General features: G+C 40.6%; 1 protein-coding gene across 7 annotated transcripts; it reads left to right on the top strand.

Annotated features, from left to right (window-relative positions):
* The first annotated feature begins 15,095 nt into the window (after positions 1-15,095).
* On the top strand, positions 15,096-18,948 carry LOC147602945 (regulatory protein viviparous-1-like). Of its 7 annotated transcripts, none has more exons than XM_086797355.1 (8): positions 15,096-15,431; positions 15,533-15,588; positions 15,636-17,219; positions 17,505-17,597; positions 17,717-17,814; positions 17,914-17,960; positions 18,144-18,220; positions 18,320-18,948. In XM_086797355.1, the coding sequence occupies exons 1-8, from the start codon at positions 15,344-15,346 to the stop codon at positions 18,572-18,574; spliced, it is 2,298 nt and encodes a 765-aa protein (XP_086653481.1). In that variant the 5' UTR covers positions 15,096-15,343; the 3' UTR covers positions 18,575-18,948. The 7 variants fall into 7 exon arrangements, with proteins under 7 accessions (XP_086653481.1, XP_086653478.1, XP_086653479.1 ...); XM_086797352.1 differs by having other exon boundaries at positions 17,717-17,835; XM_086797353.1 differs by having other exon boundaries at positions 17,714-17,814.
* The last annotated feature ends 2,352 nt before the right edge of the window (positions 18,949-21,300 follow it).

Genomic DNA, 21,300 nt, shown 5'->3' with positions numbered 1-21,300 from the left:
CTTCTATGCATGAAAATCAAATATGATAAAAGTAACACTTTTATAATTAAAAAAATAATCTTTTATGCATACTTCTATGCATGAAAATCAAATATGATAAAAGTAACACTTTTATAATTAAAAAATAATCTTTTATGCATACTTCTATGCATAAAAATCAAATATGATAAAAGTAACACTTTTATAATTAAAAAATAATCTTTTAAGCATAATTTTATGCATAAAAATCAATAATAATGAAAGTAATACTTTTATAATAATACTAATTTTCTTTTATACAAATAATCAAAATGCATCTTCTATGCATGAAAATGATACTTTAGAATATAGAAATCATAAGGATTACTCTTTTAGAATAATGAAAGATAATACTTATTTCTATTTTTTTTGAAAAATTTTGCCATAACCTCCTTTGTATGGCTGACCATTTTTCAATTTTAAGTCTATAAAATTAATTAGAAATGCATCAAGAGTATTTAAATCATTCTAAAGTAGTATTTTTCTACTTATTTAAGAGAAACATTATGAAAAACTTTATTTTATTCATTAATCATTCACCTAGGATAAAGAATGGTTGGATTTACTAGAAAAGAGAGGGGATGGTTGGATTTACTAGAAAAGAGAGGGGAATGCCTTTTGCAATGAGGCATAACATCACTTGCAATTTTAGAGAAGACAAAAAGCATAAAAAACCATAAAAAACCATAAAATAAATGGAAAAGAGAAGAATCACCAACTTACTAATGAATTTTGAGAGCTTTCCTTTGGCTTGATGGTTTGAGGGTTCAACTCTTGTTTGAGACAAGAGTGGCCACCAATCTTTTGGAAGAGGAAAGGTCAAAAAACTAATGAATTATGAGTAAATTCACAGTTTTCTAGCACTTGGGAGAGGCAGGGTAACAGTGCAAAACACTATTGAGTTTCAACAAAGGGGAAGGCTTTTATTTATAGAAAAAAGTGAGCTTCTAACCAAGCCAACTCATTCTAGAATTTTCCAGATCAGTTTGGTCAATTTTTGACCATTTTTAGGTCAGTTTTGCTCACTTTTTGGATCTAGTTGAAACAGGAGAGAGGAGAGATAAAAATATTCCATTATTTGGGAGTTTAAAACTCATTCAAGCATGTGAAATAGGTGCCTCCTTCATGAGAGGAATTTCCCCATGCAGAGGTGTCAAAAACGCATCATTACTTCTAAATATCTCCCTTTTTTAACTATTAACCTTGTCCTTAGTCTCAACTCTTCATCTTATGTGAGTATTTACTCATTTTTGGGGAATTTTTCTTTTATTTCTTCATTTATCTCCTCCCTACATTTGGATGAATCTTATTGGTCCATAGGAACCTTAATTTAAAATTTTAAAAAAATCTTCACCCAGGATAATGCCTCTTGAACAGATTATACTTAATTTCTAATGCACCTTCTGAAAATCTTTTTGAACTTCTGTTTTAGGGGAACTTATTTTAATAAGATGAGATTTTTCTATCCAAAAATATTTAAAATCTGAATATTCTCTTTCTAGAATATTTTCTCTCTCTAGGCCAAAACTGGTAGAAACAAGATTGAGAGGCTGGGGAGGAATCTTACATTCTCTCCCACTTAAAAAACGCGAGATGCTCCCATCTTGCAAACTGGGGGTAATCCTGCCAACAGATCAGTTTCATTCTCCCAGGTGGCATCTTCGAAAGGATAGAACTTCAATTTTACCAATAATTCTCTGAGAATTCTGTTCCTAAGAATCTTTCCTCGAACATCAAGAATTTCTTCAGGTTGGAGTTCCATCTGCCCTTGGGTTGAAGAGGTTAGGATTTCATCATCAAGCACATGATTTGGGCTTGGCACATATTTCTTTAGAAGGCTTACATGAAATACATTATGAACTTTGAGATGAGGAGGCAGAAGAAGCTCATAGGCTAACTCACCTACTTTCTTTGTAATTAGATATGGCCCACAATATCTGGGGGATAACTTCTTGTACTTCCCAAGAGATAAAGAACTTCTTTTGGGCCGTACTCGAATGAAGACCATGTCTGCTTCTTTGAATTCTCTATCTGTCCTCTTCTTATCTGCATATTGCTTCTGTCTATCTTGGGCAGCTTTTATATCTTTACGAATTGACTGCATCTGCTGCTCCATGTTGTCAAGCATTTGTCTAGACATCTCGACCCTAATCAATGGGTCGGACCAAGTTAATGGAGTTAAGCAATCTTGTCCATACAAGGCTTTAAAAGGGCTCATCTCGATACTTCGGTGATAAGAAGCATTGTAGGCGAACTCGACTAGGTGCATATAGCTTAGCCATTTCTTGGGTTCCCTGCCACAGCATGACCAAAGTATATCTTCGATTACTTAGTTTACCCTTTCAGTTTGACCATCGGTCTCAGGGTGATAAGCTGTGCTGAGATCCAAAAAAGTTCCCACGGCTTCAAAAAATGCAGTCCTGAACCTTGAAGTAAACTTGGGATCTCGATTGCTTATTATTCTCCTGGGTAGGCCATGCAATCTGAAGATTTCTTTGAGGAACACTCTGGCCACATCCACTGCAGTGTAGGTTTCTTTTACTGGGATTAGATGGGCAACTTTGGTTAATCTGTCAACTACTACGAAAATGGAGTTGTAACCTGATTGCACTGAAGGTAACCCAGTAATAAAGTCCATACTGATACATTCCCACACTTCATCTGGGGGATGTCTAATGGATGTAACTTCCCAGGCATTTTTACTCTTTCAGCTTTGACTTTCTGGCATGTCAGACATTGACGTACATGATTCAGTACATCCTTTTTCAGACCTGGCCAAAAGAAGCTTTTCTTTACAGACATGTAGGTTTTGATGAGACCTGGATGTCCTGCTATAAGGTTGTCATGGGCTTCATTCAGAATTTGATCCTTGGTTCCCTCATCATTGGGAATGCATAGCCTGCGATTATAATACATAATGCCATCATCCAGGCTGTACCCTTGAACTCTGTTCAACTCCTGTGGAGTTTTGCTTTCCTGCATAAGTAGGGTAGCAATAGGGCCAAAGAATCTATCCTGCATGATCTTCTCACTTGCTTTAATAATCAAAGGATTTGATACTACAGTAATTGCAAGCAAGGAGGCTTTTTTGCTGAGGGCATCGGCTACCACATTTTCTTTGCCTGGGCAGTACTTGATTTCAAAATCAAATTCCTGCAGGGTCTACATCCACCTTCTTCGGCACATGTTGAGGTCCTTCTGAGTAAAGATCCATTTTAAGCTTTGATGATATGTGTCATCAAAGTGAATCTTTTTCCCAGTAGGTAATGTCTCCACAACTTTAAGGCATAGACTACTGAAAGTAATTCCAGGTCGTGGACAGCATAATTCCTCTCATGCGTTCTGAGCTTTCGGGATTCATAGGCCACTGCATGACCTTCTTGCATGAGTGCACCTCCTAGGGAAAAACCACTTGCATCAGTTACTACCTCAAAGGGTAGAGAGCAATCTGGCAGCTTCAGATCGGGATTGGTTACCAAGGCGGTCTTCAGCTTATCAAAAGCACTCTGGCACCTGGCAAACCACTGAAATGGGGTATTCTTTTTGAGAAGGTTAGTTAGGGGGGAAGCTATGAGAGCATACTTTAGTATAAAAATCCTATACCAACCAGTCAATCCCAAGAATCCTCTGACTTCTTTCACTGTCTTTGGTTCAGGCCAATCTATGACTGCTTGGACTTTTGCAGAATCTGGAGAAATTCCATCTTTGGATACCAGAAAGCCCAAGTATTCAACATGGTTGGCAGAGAAAGTGCATTTTCTCTTTTTGGCAAAGAGTTGGTGCTTCCTTAGAATCTCAAGGACTTTTCGGACATGAGTCTCATGGTCAGCTGCATTCTTTGAGTAAATCAGAATGTCATCAAAAACTAGAACAAAATCATCCAAGTATTCTCTGAGGATGTCCTGCATTAGGCGATTGAATGTAGCTGGGGCATTAGTCAATCCAAACGGCATAACAGTAAATTCATAATGCCCATAGCGAGTATTGATGGCTGTTTTTGGTATATCTTGATCATTGATCCTGATTTGGTATAATACCCGAATTTGAGATCTATCTTTATGAAGATCTAGGCTCCATTTAGCCTATCCAGAAGCTCATCAATTCTTGGGATAGGATACTTATTCTTAACTGTCAGCTGATTCAGACCTCTGTAGTCCACACAGAGTCTAAGCATTCAGTCTTTCTTTTTCTGAAAGAGAACTGGCGCACCCCAAGGTGAAACATTGGGTCTTACAAACCCTTGTTCTAACAGCTGTCTAAGCTGTTCCTTGAGTTCAATGGCTTCAGGAACTGGCATTTTGTACGTGCGCAGGGCTATTGGCTGAGCTCCGGGGGTCAATTCAATCACATGATCTACTTCCCGAATTGGAGGCATTTCAGTTAGTTCTGCTGGGAATAGATCATCAAATTCACTTAACCATTTTGGTTCTTTAGCCTTAAGCTTTGAGTCTACTGGGTTCATTTTGACAACATAAATTTGCTGCTTCTTTCTAAGTCCATTCAGCAACCTAGAAGCTTTTACTAACTGAAGGTCTGGGGATCCGGAAACTCCAGTTCCTTGAATTTTGTTCCTGTGAAGGTCATGGAAGGAAATGGTTCCATTGTGACAGTGTATGTCAGCTTGATTTTTGTGGAGCCAATCCATTCCAAGGATCCCATCAAAAACTCCCAGAGGTAAGACTTTAAACTGATAGTCGGTTACATTACCATCTAGATTGAACTGGATAAGATCTGTCTCATGGTGAGTGAAAAGAGTCTTCCCACTGGCCAATTCAACTTGCATAGGTTTTTCTGATTTTTGTTCTAAGACTAGCTTACGCAAGCATCCAGGGAAAATGAATGAATGAGAACTGCCTGAATCAATCAAAAGCTTAAAAGGCTTACCTGATACTCTGCTGGAGTATGGATGACTGAGAACTGATGGTTAGGCCCTTGGTTTTCAATTGCAGCATAGATCTGCCCTCTTTCCTCTTCTACTACATCTGAAATTGTGACTGCTCTGGCTGCTGCAGTCTAAGGCGGAACTCTTTCTCTTTGGTTGCCCCAGTTCTGGGAAGGAGTTATGAGGTTACTCTGGACAGAGGCAGATGGCTGGACTGGAGTTCTTCTGGGGTTTCCCTGGCTTGGGCGAGACGGACCCTGATTAGACTGGTATGAAAGGGTTGGTCTCTGAACTCTGGGTCCTTGACTTCTGTGTCCTCTTGACATGGCAGGAGTCGGGCAGTCTTTTAACTGGTGACCAAAACCCTGGCATCCAAAACATCGGTTTTCAATTCTGAGCTCATTCCTCTGATTTCTTGAAAGAGGTGGGGCTCCTAAGAAAGTATTCTGGGGGGAAGGTCTTCCTTCACTTTGGAATCTTCCTGCATCCTGATTCTGATTTGGGCCTTGCTGCCTCTTCAGGGGTGGAAAGTTTAAAGTACCTCCTTGGGCTTGGAATCTTTTAAAGTTAGAGGGTGCAGGCTTTGGTGGGACCTTTACTACAAAGGCTTTGGCAAAATCTTTTGCCATTCTTACTGCTTCAGCCATTGACATTGGCTTGGCATTTTTGACCAGTGTATCCAAGGGTTCGTTCATTCCCCGAATGAACCTGGCCATGAGTTGTTCTTCATCCAGAGGTGGTGAAGATTTGAGTAGAAGAGCAAAGGCCTGGTGATATTCCTCGATGGTTTTTCTCTCCTGCTTTAGCTCTAAGAATTCGTTCATTTTGATTTCCAAAAATCCAGGGGACAAAATCTCTCTCTTGGATAGGTTTTTAGGTCGTTCCAGGACTGAGTATTTCTGTCCAGACGGTTGGTGTCACAGTGGTTCCTCCATGCTACCTTGGCCGTTTCCACTATTTTCAGCCGGGCAAGAGCCATTTCACTCCGCTCATTGTAGCATGTGACATCAAAATATTCTTCCATTGCTTCCACCCATTTCTCCACAGCCTCGCCCAGGTTCTCCCCTTCTCCTTTGAAGGGTCCTAGCTGAGTCCTATGAAGAGCCTTGCGAACATCAGGGTCAAGCTTGTCATCTTCAGAGAGAGGGTCTCGCTGACAGCCACGGTTTCCTCGTCTCATGATTCTGTCAAAAATTTATATATTATTAAATTTTTATTTTGATATCATCCAGGAGATCCTAAGACTTAAGAGGTTCGGAAAAACAATTTCTTAAACAAGACAATGATCTTATTGGAGATCTATAACATATGTCCGATAACAGATTTTTCTTTATCAGATCGTTCGTAAACAATCACTTATTCAACAGGGAATTTTTCTTCAGAAAATATTTCTATATTTATATAAAAGTTGTAATATGTACATAGAGCAGCTCGGCTCCAGAATTCAAAATCTCCTCGGGAGATGCATATGACGACGGTACTGGGCCATAGCCATGCCCTGATACAAACATCCACTTACTGACAAGGGAGCTATTATCTTCCAGTTAGGAATAAAGCAACTAAGGAGTCTGTAGACTTAGCATGAAAGTCTGAAATTCCGAGGCGTCGAATGATATAGAATGACGCCACGCACCATTTTTAGCTTTAACAGGATCATAGCCAATGAGAGGTTCTGCCAGCATTGCACGGCGGTCGCAAGAGGCGTGGACATATTGCCCTGCAAACCACTTATGCTGTAGTCTCTCCCACTGGGTTAGGAAAATATAAATCCTCGAAATGGCGTGCGAGTCTTGCTCGGCTTGTTCGAGTTGAAGCAGAAGAGATGAGATGCTCGAAGGCGAACGCAGTCATATCTTGAGACTGGGTGAGGTCGGGAATACCAGATAAATAGGGAACTTCCATCTATAAAAATAATTTCTTTGATTAAAAATTCTTCATTAAAGAAGCTTACGGAATGAAAATACATTATGAAAATGCTTTTTCTGAGTTCTTATTATTAATTTCTGATAAGAATTTATTTATCTTTATTAGCTTTCAGCAAAGCTCTGATACCAACTGTGGGATCCCTCTGTCCCCTCCGCGCACCGGATTCCCGGTAGCTGATAGCGGAAGCAACCCCCTCATGCGCGGGGCAGGGTTTCTTACTTGGGGCCTCGCCCACGAATGTCCGGGCACGAGACCGCTGGTGGTCACTCCGAAAACCAAAACCGAGAAAATTTCCCATGCCCGGAAAGCGGGGACGATTCCACCTTTTTGAATTTTTCTTAACGAGTTTTCTAACGAGATCAAAATCTAAACTATCCTCCACCTGAATAAACCAGATAGAAGGAAACTATCACTGATATAATTTGATCATCTGAGCAATTCAACGCTTTTTTCCTAATCAAGATTAGGCACTGCCGTTGATCCACTCAATCGAGAAATTTATCAGGGAATTAACTATCTACTCGAATCCTAGCGTAATCCTAAGATTTTTCAGTTTGATTATTAAAACTCCACTGATTCCAGCCTAACCCCATCCGGCCCATGGATTAGCCACCACCCTGCCCACTGGAATCGGTAGATCCGAACAAGTACTCACCCACCCATAATTGAAATGCCTTTCTTAACTTTAGCTTTAGAAAACAGATACGCACACACTCCTCTTTAAAACTTTAATAAAAACAATCCATTGATAAACAATTTACTGCTGGTTATACATGTTATACTACTTCAAAATTTCCATTGAGTCTTTGTTTCTCACAAAACAGTATCACTCTAGACTCTCCATTGAGACCAGCGCGAGTCAACAACGAGATCCAGTGATAGATTACAATAACATTGGTCCTTCATACAATATCTTCCTCGACATACGCATGGGTGTCCTCGGCACCGCGAGCCCGTGCATCGCCTGGTCAGAACCCTCCAGAATCCTCCTTAGGTGTCCTGGCACTTCACTCAGGGACCACTTCGTCGGCCCTCGCCCATCATACCGGAAGCACACCATTACCATACCGAGGCTGGTCAAGACCTCGGCAGGCTTTGCCGCGTGAGCTGTCATTCGAACACTCCCCTTAGATAAACATATATGCCAAATGCTCCCTCCAGCATTCTGGCGTAAGACAGTCCTTTAAGAAAACAGGGTTTTTATGCAAGTTTTCAGTTTTGATTTTTGTTTGAAAACCATGAATAATGTTAAATCCGTATCTCAATACTTCTAGATCCAGGTCTGAATTCCAAACAGAATTCCTCGAATTCTGTTAACTTGATCCTCATATCAAAATCAAAAGTCTTAACTTAGTTTCAGATTCGATGGGTGTTTTAAGTGCATTTATCCTAAACTGAGCACATCGTCATTGACGAAGGAATTAGGTCTTGGTCAATAGTCAGAATCAGAGTTTGGGTCTGGAAAGGTTCTTCTTAAAGTATCTCTCTTGAAGGTACTATTTCAATTTCTCTTTTTTTCTAAATTTCGTTCAAATATTTGCTTACAAGTTTCTAAAACATGAATTTCTTATGAGGAATAAGATAGTCATTTATCTCGATCTCTGACTTCGATAGTTTTATTGAATTTTTTCATTACGGTAGCATTTCTTCTCACAGATTATCTACTTATTCATTTTTCCAATTTTTGTGAAAATTAAATAGAGGAGAACCCTTATTTAATTATAAAGATTCTATATGCATAAAATCCAATTCTGATGAAAGTCACACTTTTATCATCATAAAAAAATCATTTATGGTGAAAATCACTCTTTTAATAAAAAAATATATTTTATGCACCCATTTATGCATAAAAAACCATTTATAGTGAAAATCAAACTTTTAATATATAAAAAATATCTTTTATGCATCCATTTATGCATAAAAATCATTTATGATGAAAATCATACTTTTAATATAAAAAATATCTTTTATGCATATGTTTATGCATAAAAATCATTTATGATAAAAATCACACTTTTAATATAAAAAAATATACTTTATGCACCCATTTATGCATAAAATCACACTTTTAATATAAAAAATATCTTTTATGCATATGTTTATGCATAAAAATCATTTATGATGAAAATCACACTTTTAATATAAAAAAATATCTTTTATGCATCCATTTATGCATAAAAACCATTTAAGATGAAAGTAACACTTTTATAATAAAAATAATAATCTTTTATGCATACTTCTATGCATAAAAATCAAATATGATAAAAGTAACACTTTTATTAAAAAAAATCTTTTATGCATACTTTTATGCGCATGAAAATCAATTATGATAAAAGTAATACTTTTATAATTAAAAAAATAGTCTTTTATGCATGAAAATCAATTATGATAAAAGTAACACTTTTATAATAAAAAATAATCTTTTATGCATACTTCTATGCATGAACATCAAATATGATAAAAGTAACACTTTTATAATTTAAAAAATAATCTTTTATTCATACTTCTATGCATGAAAATCAAATATGATAAAAGTAACACTTTTATAATTAAAAAAAATCTTTTATGCATACTTTTATGCATAAAAATCAAATATGATAAAAGTAACACTTTTATAATTAAAAAAAATAATATTGTATGCATACTTTTATGCATAAAAATCAATAATAATGAATTCAAAGTAATACTTTTATAATAATACTAAATTTTTTTTATACAAATAATCAAAATGCATCTTCTATGCATGAAAATGACACTTTAGAATATAGAAATCATAAGGATTACTCTTTTAGAATAATGAAAGATAATACTTATTTCTAATTTTTTGAAAAAAATCGCCATAATCTCCTTTGTATGGCTGACCATTTTTCAATTTTAAGTCTATAAAATTACTTAGAAATGCATCAAGAGTATTTAAATCATTCTAGGTTGGATTTACTAGAAAAGAGAGGGGAATGCCTTTTGCAATGAGGCATAACATCACTTGCAATTTTAGAGAAGACAAAAAGCATAAAAACCATAAAATAAATTGAAAAGAGAAGAATCACCAACTTACTAATGAATTTTGAGAGCTTTCCTTTGGCTTGATGGTTTGAGGGTTCAACTCTTGTTTGAGACAAGAGTGGCCACCAATCTTTTGGAAGAGGGAAGGTCAAAAAACTAATGAATTATGAGTAAATTCACAGTTTTCTGGCACTTGGGAGAGACAGGGTAACAGTGCAAAACACTATTGAGTTTCAACAAAGGGGAAGGCTTTTATTTATAGGAAAAAGTGAGCTTCTAACCAAGCCAACTCATTCTAGAATTTTCCAGATCAGTTTGGTCAATTTTTGACCATTTTTAGGTCAGTTTTGCTCACTTTTTGGATCTAGTTGAAACAGGAGAGAGGAGAGATAAAAATATCCCATTATTTGGGAGTTTAAACTCATTTAAGCATGTGAAATAGGCGCCTCCTTCATGAGGGGAATTCCTCCATGCAGAGGTGTCAAAAACGCATCATTACTTCTAAATATCTCCCTTTTTTATCTATTAACCTTGTCCTTAGTCAACTCTTCATCTTATGTGAGTATTTACTCATTTTTGGAAGATTTTTCTTTTATTTCTTCATTTATCTCCTCCCTACATTTGGATGAATCTTATTGGTCCATAGGAACCTTAATTTAAAATTTTGAAAAAATCTTCACCCCCAGGATAATGCCTCTTGAACAGATTATACTTAATTTCTAATGCACCTTCTGAAAATCTTTTTGAACTTCTGTTTTAGGGGAGCTTATTTTAATAAGATGAGATATTTTTCTATCCAAAAATATTTAAAATCTGAATATTCTCTTTCTAGAACATTTTCTCTCTCTAGGCCAAAACTGGTAGAAACAAGATCTTTTATATTTCTGAAGAGGGATTTGATTACAGGGGAAGATGCTGGATATCTTGAGAGGCTGGGGAGGAATCTTACACTCATAAACCTAGCCACCCACCCTCTAGCTCTGGTCAAGGTGAAGATGAGGGTCCATCTTCATTTTTCAAAAACACTTACCATGTATATTCTAATATCGCAAGTAGGCTTCTTAATCCTTATCCTAGCACGCCACCTACTAACTGTTCCCAAGCTGAATGTATCTACTCTTCCTTCTCTCTGCCAGAATTAGATTTTCCAACTAACACTCTCACCCTCGAGGAGATATTGGCACCTATCCCATCTCCACATGCCAACCTCACAGGAGGTACGTAATCTACCTCCACTTGATAATGTTGTACCTTATACTGAATAAAATGTTTTGGAATCCTTGACAGCTGCAGAATATGAGGAGTTTATCCAACAAGGCAATCCACTATTACATCCGACACTCATGTTCAAAGTGCTGATGCAGATTACTCCTTTCAATCCCACACGCTAGATTCTACCAGAAGCTTATTCGGCAGTCACACACACAAGGCAACACTATGTACCATATCCTCTTCGTGCCACCCGTCCGGAATTAGAAGAGTTACTTGCATTGGCAGGAGAAGGAACATTGTGGGCCAATGTCACAAAACACACAAAGCTAGCAAACCCTCATCTCTCTGACTTGCTGGAAATACGGTTGATCACATTCATGATCAGCTATTGTTATAGAAGATGGAGGAAGCGACATCTTGTGCACAATAGAGGTGGATACACCATCATTTACACAAATGAAGAAGCGCCACAATTGCCAGATTTTGGAGTCCAACCTACATGGAGACAAGAATTTTTAACAGTGCCAGAATACAGCATGATTTACATGAGTGCGCTGCTTGCACTGCGCGTGGATCCACTATACATGCCTATCAAGAGAAGGTGGACGCCGCTGGAGTTCAAGGACACCAAAAGCAGGGATTCTCATGTCTGCTACAACTTTCCTATATTCAATCCAGCAACATTTGGGAATATTCAAGAACAAAGACAACAACAACTGCTAACATGGACAAGGCTTGGCGTAGAATACCTGACCCTGCAATTGTGGCCAGTGTTAGGTTCATGAAGTTATTGGTGGTACTCTCATAGATCAACCTAAGGAACCTTATGATGGCTTTGAAGCGCAGCATCTACAATTTGACATGAACAAAGGGCCTTCAGACAGAGGGATGATGCTGTATTACCACTACTTAAGATGTCTTCCAGCTTATATGCATCCGACATTTGAAGACATGATTGACACCGGCTTCTGGAAGTCCCATTCGGCATTCCGTTGAATGCTTCGAAAACTACAGTCCAGACGCAACTTCTATCGACATGAATTCGGCGACCAGGTCTTTCGACCTCGGTAACAGGTTCTAAGGACAGAACCTACATCAGGAAGGGGGGAATGTTAATCCCATTCGGATTAACAACACGATCCTCAAGATATTGGCCACCCAAAGCCTAGTTAGGAAGTTTTGGGCGCCCAAGTGTGAATAAGGGCCAATTGTATATAAGGCAATTTCTCATAATGAAAAGGATACAATCCCCTTTGTGCTATTGAGAGCTCTCCCCTTGTGCTTGTGAGAGAGTGAGGAGTGAGAGCATTTTAGCATTGTGCCTCTTTCATGCTTGTGTATTTATGCTTGTATAAGAGAGTGAGAGAGAGTGTGATTGGTCTATGTTGTGAAGGTGTGAGTGACTCCACGGTGACAGAGTGGGGGTGGAGCTTGGAGTTTGGAGTACAAAGAGAGCTTGGAGGCCTCAAGGGACTCGAGATCGAAGCATTGGTAAGTATCCCACGACGGTTGTGTTCTATTGCTATTCATTAGATGAATGTGTAGAGTTCTCTCTTGGAGGTGAGGCAAACCATAACAGTTGGTTGGATCAAAACGTGCTGGTTGGAGTAGAGTGCACGACAGTAAACATGCATTGATTGGAGTGAGCTGTTGGCAGCTGCACAGAGTAAAGAAGGCTTACATGCTCGAAACAATCTTTGTGCAGGCTTGAAAAGCACATGGCTCTGCAAGCAAATGATGATAGCTTTTCTTGGGTGGTGCTCGGTAAAACATTTATTTTAACCAATCAAAATAAGGACAACTCCTTAATCTACCCAAATGTTTTTCCCAAAATATATACTATATATATAATAAATCCTTAAAATAAGGGCAATGAAAAATCTTTAGCATTTATTTAATAATTCTAGCCGATCAAAGAAAAACCTAAAGTTGTCATTTTTTTCAAGCACTGAATAAGAGGTCTCCCCCTTCCTCTCTCTTTTTGGGGGCCCAAGAGCTGACAACCGCTTGCACACCCCAGAGCGTAAAAAGTTGGCAAGTTAATATAGAAAATTATAATAAAAAAGGCTCACATGCTTGAAAGCCCTAAATTGCATATTTAAGCACCCTAGAATTTGGAGGCTGATAAATCCTTCAAAGTTTAAGAGGCGTTTAATCTTCACAAGAAGGGTACAAAACAATTTACCACACCGTAAGAGTATGTTCACGTCCGTGTAGCACTTGAGTGCACTCCATGGAGCGTTGTGACACCTTCCATCAAAAGAGAGGGCAACAAAAGTCATGGAGTTTCCTCGTTCGTGTGTAGTCATGTACTTTTTAGGCATACACGGAGATTGTCTCATGCATGTAATCCTTCTTTATTATAATTTTCTATATCAACTTACCAACTTTTTAGGCTCTGGTGTGTGTAGGCAGTTGTCAACTCACTTAATTGAGGGGCCCCAAGAAAGAGAGAGAGGGGAAGGGGGAAGAGAGGGGAGGGGGGGAAGGAACCCTTCATTGAGTGACTAAAAAAACGGCGACTTAGTATTTTTTGACTGGTTAGAATTATTAAAAAATGCTTAAGATTATTCAGTGTCCTTATTTTAAGGATTCATTATATATTTTAGTCATAAAACTGGTATATAGTATACATTTTGGGAAAAAAATTGGGTAGTGTTAAGGTATCACAATGCTCCATGGAGTGAGCTTGAGTGCTACACATGAACATGCTCTTAGAGTAAATTGTTTTCTACCCTTTTTGTGAAGATTAAACGCCTTTTGAACTTTGAAGGATCCATCGGCCTTCAAATTCTAAGGGTTTTGGTTAATTTTAGCTTAGAACTTATTCAATCTTCAAAAAAGCTTTCTCGAATTGATAGGTGCAAGGAGCCCAACGTGACAGTGCTTGAAAAAAATGTTTTTTTCAAGCCTTAAAATTAAAAGCAATGCTTAGGCTCAATCACTAAAAATTGTACAAATATCGGGATTTATAACTAAAATCTACAAATTTCAACCCTTAAAATTAAAGGCAACATCAAACTCTAGGTGAGATTTTTAAATTTTCACCGAAAAAATTACACTACAAACCGGGTTATGTGAGCACTACAACACCGCAACAACGGGATAGAGCCGCTCGCTCGCACCAGGCCATTAGTGGCCTGCGTGGGAACACCTGCCACGTTAGTTCTGACTTCGAAGTAGCAGAAAGGGACGTGGTCAGTCACAGATAAGGGGTTCGTCACGTTCGAAAAAAACTATTTTCCCAAAAAGTACAAAACCTTCATCTAAAAATTGTGAAATTATTTATAAAGAAAAATTTCAAATTTTGAAGGTTTTTGTTCTACAACCCCTCAAAATCTACAGGTTTTTGTACCCTTAAGTTTCAAATTTGAAAGTAATTTTAAAAATCTGCCAGTGCAAATTACACTATACCCAGGTTTTTTTCGAACACTGGACAGGCTACGAGAAAGTATGTGGAGACATGTCCCTTCCGGACACGTGTTTTCAAATAAGCGGATGAATGGAAGGGCGCGAATAGAAAAGAGCAAATGTTGAAGGAGCAAATAGCTGAAAGAATAAAAATGACACGCGTGAAACGATCTTTCCCAAAACGGCTACTGTCTTGCATTTTTTTAATGCGGAATTGCCGAGCGTCCGGCCACGTGTCCAGAGCGATCTTGACGCTAGTGGAGTCTGGACGGGTCTGGACTCTGGACACTGCCAAACTTCGCCGGACAACTTGGACAAGACTCTGGAAGAAATAGAAAAATTTTAATAGGGTGCAACTGTAGCCTCACACGTGGCAAGCAACAGAGTAGTGTTTTATCTAAGCACTCCGGACCAGTGATAGTTACTAACTTTCTATTTGGGGACAGGTGGAGAAGAGGTGATGGCGATAGTGGGGTCAGGACTCGGGCGTTGTAGTTACGTTGCATCGGGCAGAGCTTTGGTTTTGGACTGTATTTGAAGGGGTACAGAGCACAATGACCCACCACCACCTACCTGCACGAAAAGGGCAAAAAATTCAGAAATTTCGAAGAGGGTGGAGTTGATTAGAACCACCTGTCCACCTTTCTTGAGTACAGTCGACTGCTGTCGCCGTTCGCCCATAACGGTCGTTGGACGGCTTCTTGCACTGGTCCATTCTTATCGTGGAAAAACCATGCTTAGTGCTTCTAATAAACTTATAAGTGCTATTTTCCCAACGCCATAGCCAATGCAGCCAATGCCAGGAAGCCCGACACCGGAATCAGGATTTTTAGAGGCAATTTTTGTTAACATTGAAAGTTTTTAGCGGGGGATTGCTTTGACCTTCTAACAATGTCACGTCCAATGTCCTATGGAATGATTAAAAGAATACCCATCCCCACAGATCTGTATGCACCCAACGACCGTCCTGTTGTTATACGTAAGATAGTCACGGTAATCTTTGATAATCTCTACTGCAAGTAGGGTCTGGGGAGACCGATGCAGGTGCGCTAACCCCTTGATCCTCGGGTCTTTGTGCAGGTTGGGCGGGTTTGCTTAGAGTTGATGCACTAGAAGCGTCACTCAAGAGAGATCAGGTTGGGTCACAAAAAATCCGATGCACTAAAAGGCTTTCTCCTTGCAGGCATCTTCGCCGATTTTTGGTTTCTCTGCATCGTTATCTTCTATGTCGGATATCTTCGCCGCGGCTGGGCTCACTGAATCTGGACAGTCCCCAAACCCTTCAGAAAATGAAGCAGGGGAAACCGCTTCTGCATCTTCCTCAGGTACCTATGCTCCTGGGACTCCCTTCCTAGCGAACGTGGACGGTGGTGTATCCTGTGCTTCCAATATCCCGTCGCCCATCATGGAGGAGGAGAAAGGCGTGTGTATGAATGTAGACGATGTGTATCGCGGGTCGGAGGATCTCGACGTGGACGTGAAGCCTTGCTTGGACGGAGACTTTTTGCTGGACAGTACCAGTGATTGTTACAGGCAAGATTCCAGCTCTGACGAGATGTTCATGTGCCGGCTGGACGAGCTGTTGCAGTCCGGCACAGCACACGAGTTCGTGGGTGAATCTGGCTTCTCATGCGTAGACGATCTCTTTCCCAGCTTGAGCACGGGTCAGGATTTTCCTCTACTGGATGCAGTGGGCACGTGGTCTATGGAGTCGCTAAGAGACTTGGAGCCCTCGCTGTTCCAGGAGGAGGTGGTGGTGCAGCCAGAGCCTAGTTGTGGTGGTGAGGAAGAGAACGTGTCCCAAATGTTTGCGCAGTGGCTAAGGAGTAATGCGCATTGGATTTCCTTATCTGATCTCGGGAAGATTAAGCTAAAGACGTCCACTATAGAGAACGCTACAACGCGGCTCGGGGGTGGGAAGCAAGGATTGATGCTCTTTCTCAAGTTCGTGCTTATGTGGGTTCAAAACTGTCAAATGAAACGAGTACCGGCGGAGGCACCGGCCTCGTCTGCTGCAACAGCAGCAATGCAGTCAAGAGCAGAACCCTTGGGCTTTCTTGGGGCATCGGCAGCAGCTACATCGGGAGCTATGGAGGTTAATCATGAGTTAGTTCCAAGAAGAGAGGGCTTCGGTGCCGTTGAGTCTTGTGCGGTGCAGGGTGCTGGAGCCGATCCCCGTACACACTTCCATGGCAGCACCTTTTCGAACTTAACAGTCCCGTCTTGCACTCACAACGGATGGAACACTCCAACAAGCCACTGGACACAGACACCCAATATGGAACACAATGTTGCTGTTCCGGGTGCTAACAGTTTTGTCGCTGCTAGTACCGTTGGCGGCAGCCCGTTAACCAGCACCAATTTTCATCTCTCTGAGAACGCATGGCTTCAGCAGCATCTCTCCGGCATGCAGACGTCTTTGCGGTCTCTTGCAACTGGTGCCAATGGTGTTGGTGTGTCCGGCCGAGCGGATGTTTCCAGCATGATGATGATGATGCAGCAGCAGCAGCGTCGTTCTGATGCGACCCCTGCGGCTACAACTCGTGCGGCCCGCAAGAGCCGCATGGAGAGGCAGAGATGGAGCGTCCGGCGCAACCGTAAATGGTCCATGCACCACGTCCTTTCCTCCGCTTCCTCTGCTCGGGGCGTTCATATCAACTTGCCTTCGTGGTCTCAATATTTGGTGACGGCGGCCCACAACCTGCCGTACTCCAACTCTAGAGCATGCCAGAGACTCGGCTGTAGGCCAACGGTGGACTACCAACAGGTCGTGCATCCCTACCCTCTTCCCCTAAATACATTTTTTGAGTACCCCATATTGAGTAATTTTAAGCATTTTTGAGTACCCCATATTACAAAACAATCTCAAGGTTTTGAAGGAGCTAAATATTACGGCAGACCGAAGATTTTGTAGATTTGTTTAAAGTTGAGAAATTAAATTTGCACGAAAAAATGGAAATCGATACAAGGCCACAGGTGTTCTGTGACCACTGATATAACTTTGAGTACAGGCGTCTCTGACTATCTATCTTCTTTCTTCCTTATTGTGCAGGGTAAGAAAGCCGAGAGAAATTTAAGACTGCTTTTCCATAAAGAGTTGAAACAAAGTGATGTGGGAAATCTAGGACGGATTGTTTTGCCAAAGGTGAGTGAATATCCCTTGAGAGTTTTTTTTTTCAACAAGTTGCTTGCATTGACTTCATTTAACCCTGTGATTATGTCTGGTCTTATGTATGGTGGTGGCCATATGGGCGCGTACAGAAGGCAGCCGAGACTAGTTTGCCTCCCTTGGAATTGAGGGACGCTGTTAATCTTGCTGTGGAGGACTTGAACTCCTCCAAAGTATGGAGCATGCGGTACAGGCAAGCATTCTTTTCACTTGGGTAAAGCTGGAGAGCTTCGCATGGATTTTCCACGTGAAGGAGTGATGCTGAAGCTCGAAGTTCTTGTGACATGTACAGGTTTTGGCCCAACAACAAGAGCCGCATGTATTTGCTTGAAAACACGGGTATCGTTCTTCAGAAATCCAATAATTCATTCATATATATATATATATATACATATACATATACATACATACATATGTATGTATGTAATGTGTCTGCGTAGATACACGTGTGTACATGTACATGAATTCTTCAACCGAGTGTTGTTATGGGTTTGTGAAGGACGTGTTATTTGTTTGCTACAGGGGATTTCGTGAAGTCTTATGATCTTAAGGAGGGTGATTACATGATGCTGTACTATAACAACTTAACCAGTAAATATGTGAGTTTAAAAAAAAAAAAAACGTTTGGATATATTTGACACCGAAAAAGCAAATTGTTATTTAAGCCTTTATAATTCGACACCCTTGTTGACGTGCAGATGATCAGGGGGGCCAAAGGTCAGGGTACTCATGCAGCCTCCAATGAAACGGAGCAAGCTGAAGATATTATTAGCAATGATGTAAATGGCGGGAGGATGAAGAAAGGAAGCCCAGGAGGAGGTGAGTTTTTGGTGTCTACACATTCGGAGGAGTCTTATGACGACTCTCTCCTGGCAGAGCTGATAGAGCAGTCCCTGGAGGATGTCAAGGATTCATCAGAAACCGACATGTCCGGTCCTCTAAAGCCTGTGTGAGTTGTGACACAAAGCCATCCCGCCCGCCTAGTTGCCCTCCTGCCGTCTAGTCCCCAGTTGCACATCTCATCTGAAAGGAGACGGGGTCAATGAGCCCAGCCTCAACACATGGACGATCCACCCTTGAGTTTGTGCTTTACGTCCCACATTGTCTCTTCTCTTATGATATGCTTGTATAGACGAGATAACATCATGCTTGGTCAACTAAATTTCACATAAGAAGTTCGAGGCATCCATTTTTCACTACCTTTATAGAAGAAACCTTGTATCCTTTATCGAACTTTGCGTTGCCTTTTTGTGTAAGTTTTAAGGCATTTCACATTTTCGACCCCATGGACCATGGTTTGTGGACTTAATGGAATGGTATGCTGTCATTGAGGTTCTTACATCTTTGTTATGTTACGCTTTGGTTCATATCAAATTTTACGTGATTTTAGGTTCACATTTGATGTATGTATCCGTAGTGTCATTGATTAAGTACATGTGGATTTTGACTTGAGATTTCTTTGAGAGTAGCTTTGCCCAACTCTCACCGACTCACACATGCATGCTTTGCTTCTCTTAAGAACACACACAAATTAGAATTGACAAGGCACAAAGTATGTTTTTGAGAGTCTCTTACCGTGTGGTTCCAGGCTGGAGAGGGGGACGCTTTGGCGCTGAAATGCTTTGTCTAGATTGCTCCTAACAGTTGGGAGTTGGAACAACTTAGGGTCGGTAGGGAACCATCCAGACCGCACCTTTTGGGTTCCTTGGGAGAGAGAGCAAAGGATCGGAACCTTCACTTTGGTATTAAGGAAGCTATTACAAAGATATGTTGAAGAGTAGCAGAGTGATCTAGCTGAGCCCTTCTTAGTCGGTTTCTAAGCCTCCCATTTCCCCAAGTGCAGTCATGGTCGCATGCCATGTCATGAAGAGAGTGCATGCCTTTCAGGTCAAGCCATTCGTATATGGGAAAATAGTTGTCCTTAATTCCCTAGACCCATGCTCTACAAGAAAAAAAGAATATCCCAAACCAAGTAAAGACTCTTCTCCTAAGGTTCAAGGCAAGTAAAGACTCTTCTAAGGTTTCCAAGGCGGTAGCCTAGTGGATAAGGCTTTGGACTTTTTACGAGAGGTCTTGGGTTCAAACTGGGAACATCTTATATGAAGGGTGTATTCATGTGCAGGCAGGCATGTAGGTAGCCATCCGTACACCCTTGTCATGGCGCTTGCTTCCCCCTTCCTCTTCGGCGGATCCTGCAGTGACAACATTGTGTAATGTTTGGTCTTCAAGATCACGCTCTGGATCGAGGCCGATGGTTGCCATTAACATCAAAGATCGTGACTCAAGTTGCGATGCCCAATTCTACCAAAATTGTGTAGCGTGTTCACACCAATTGGACGAGCGACTTAACTTGTGGGGTTCGTCGTGCGGCTTGTTCACTGTCTATAAAGTGGCCAATATTTGGAAGGGTGGTACCTCTTTGTGGCACTTGGGTGTGTGCATTAGTATGGTGTGGCCTCATCGTTCAATCGTCATGGCAATGGCTTCCATCTTCCTCTTCGGCGGATCCTATGGGGTGACAATAGTATGCACTGCTTACCCTTCAAGATCACGCTTTGGATCAAGGATGATGGTTGCCTTGGATATCAAAGATTGTGACTCAACTTTCGAAACCCAATTCTACCAAAGCTGTGTAGGGTGTTCACTCCAATCGACCGAGCGACTAACTTGTGGGGTTCGTCTTGCGGCTTGTTCACTGCTTATAAAGTGGCCAATATTTAGAAGGGTGGTACCTTCTTTAGGTACTCGTGTGTGTGTAGTTAGTATGCTGTGGTGAAATTCTCGTGTGTAACTAGGAATGGAATAAGAGCTCATGGAAAAAAAAGATGTTTCTTCTAAGTAACATCCAATAGTGCTCTAAATAGATGGTTTTTTCAAGGGGCTGACCTGTGCTTCACACAACTTTTCAAACCTCCAAATTCAAATTCTACCCCAACCTCCTCGAACCTCCTCCTCCTCTTCATGAACCTCTAAATTCTTGCCACGTGGGAGAGATGAAAGTAAGGCATGCTTCAAAGTAGACATGATTGTTTTTCAACAAGTGTGTCATGAATATAATTTCATTGCTACCTTTAAGGATCTATCTCTCCAAGTAACATATGACTGTGAATTTAACAACAGTATTACCTTGCGTATATCTAATGAATCACCTTTGGCATCAAATTTAGAAGGATGAGGACCAGGGATTTCATTCACGTGATCACGTTAACCGCGAAGTGGTAATAACACTAGTTAATAACACTCTCACACACTTGTTAATATCATAGATATTCACACAACCGGGAGAAACTTGCTATCCCGGTTTTCCCGGCGGGCTACTAGCTTGGCCCGGCGGGCCACTGTTTAGCCCGGCGGGTTACTTATCTAGCCCGGCGGGCCCCGGGGACTTTTTTTTTGCGCCAAAAACTTGGCTGTTTTGGAGGGACCTATATAAAGGGTTTCCCCTCACTTCCAAATGTGCTTTACCAAAGCACTTGGGTGGCTCACCTCAGGCTAAAAGACACAAGAGGTGAGTATAAATATTCTGGATTTTTGTTTGAAGCTTGTTAATAATATTTTGTATTTTATAAGATTTTGATTGTAAATGGTTTATCGTATTTGTTACGTGGACTAGCAATGTCTCCTCTTGGGTGGTCTACTCGAGTGCCAATTGGTCTGGGTAGGAGCTTCCCTAGAGGAG

This window comes from Cibotium barometz, chromosome 65 (genome assembly GCF_041138505.1).
Source record: "Cibotium barometz isolate CiBa-2024 chromosome 65, ASM4113850v1, whole genome shotgun sequence".
Classification (NCBI taxonomy): Eukaryota; Viridiplantae; Streptophyta; class Polypodiopsida; order Cyatheales; family Cibotiaceae; genus Cibotium; species Cibotium barometz.
This window is presented reverse-complemented; position numbering and strand designations above follow the sequence as displayed.

Excerpts from the sequence above, each read along its gene's own strand:
- LOC147602945 (XM_086797351.1), top strand. The coding sequence starts at position 15,344 with ATGTCACGTCCAATGTCCTATGGAATGATTAAAAGAATACCCATCCCC. Across the intron at positions 17,220-17,504 it reads CAACGGTGGACTACCAACAG|GGTAAGAAAGCCGAGAGAAA; the intron begins GTCGTGCATCCC and ends CTTATTGTGCAG. Across the intron at positions 18,221-18,319 it reads ACAACTTAACCAGTAAATAT|ATGATCAGGGGGGCCAAAGG; the intron begins GTGAGTTTAAAA and ends GTTGACGTGCAG.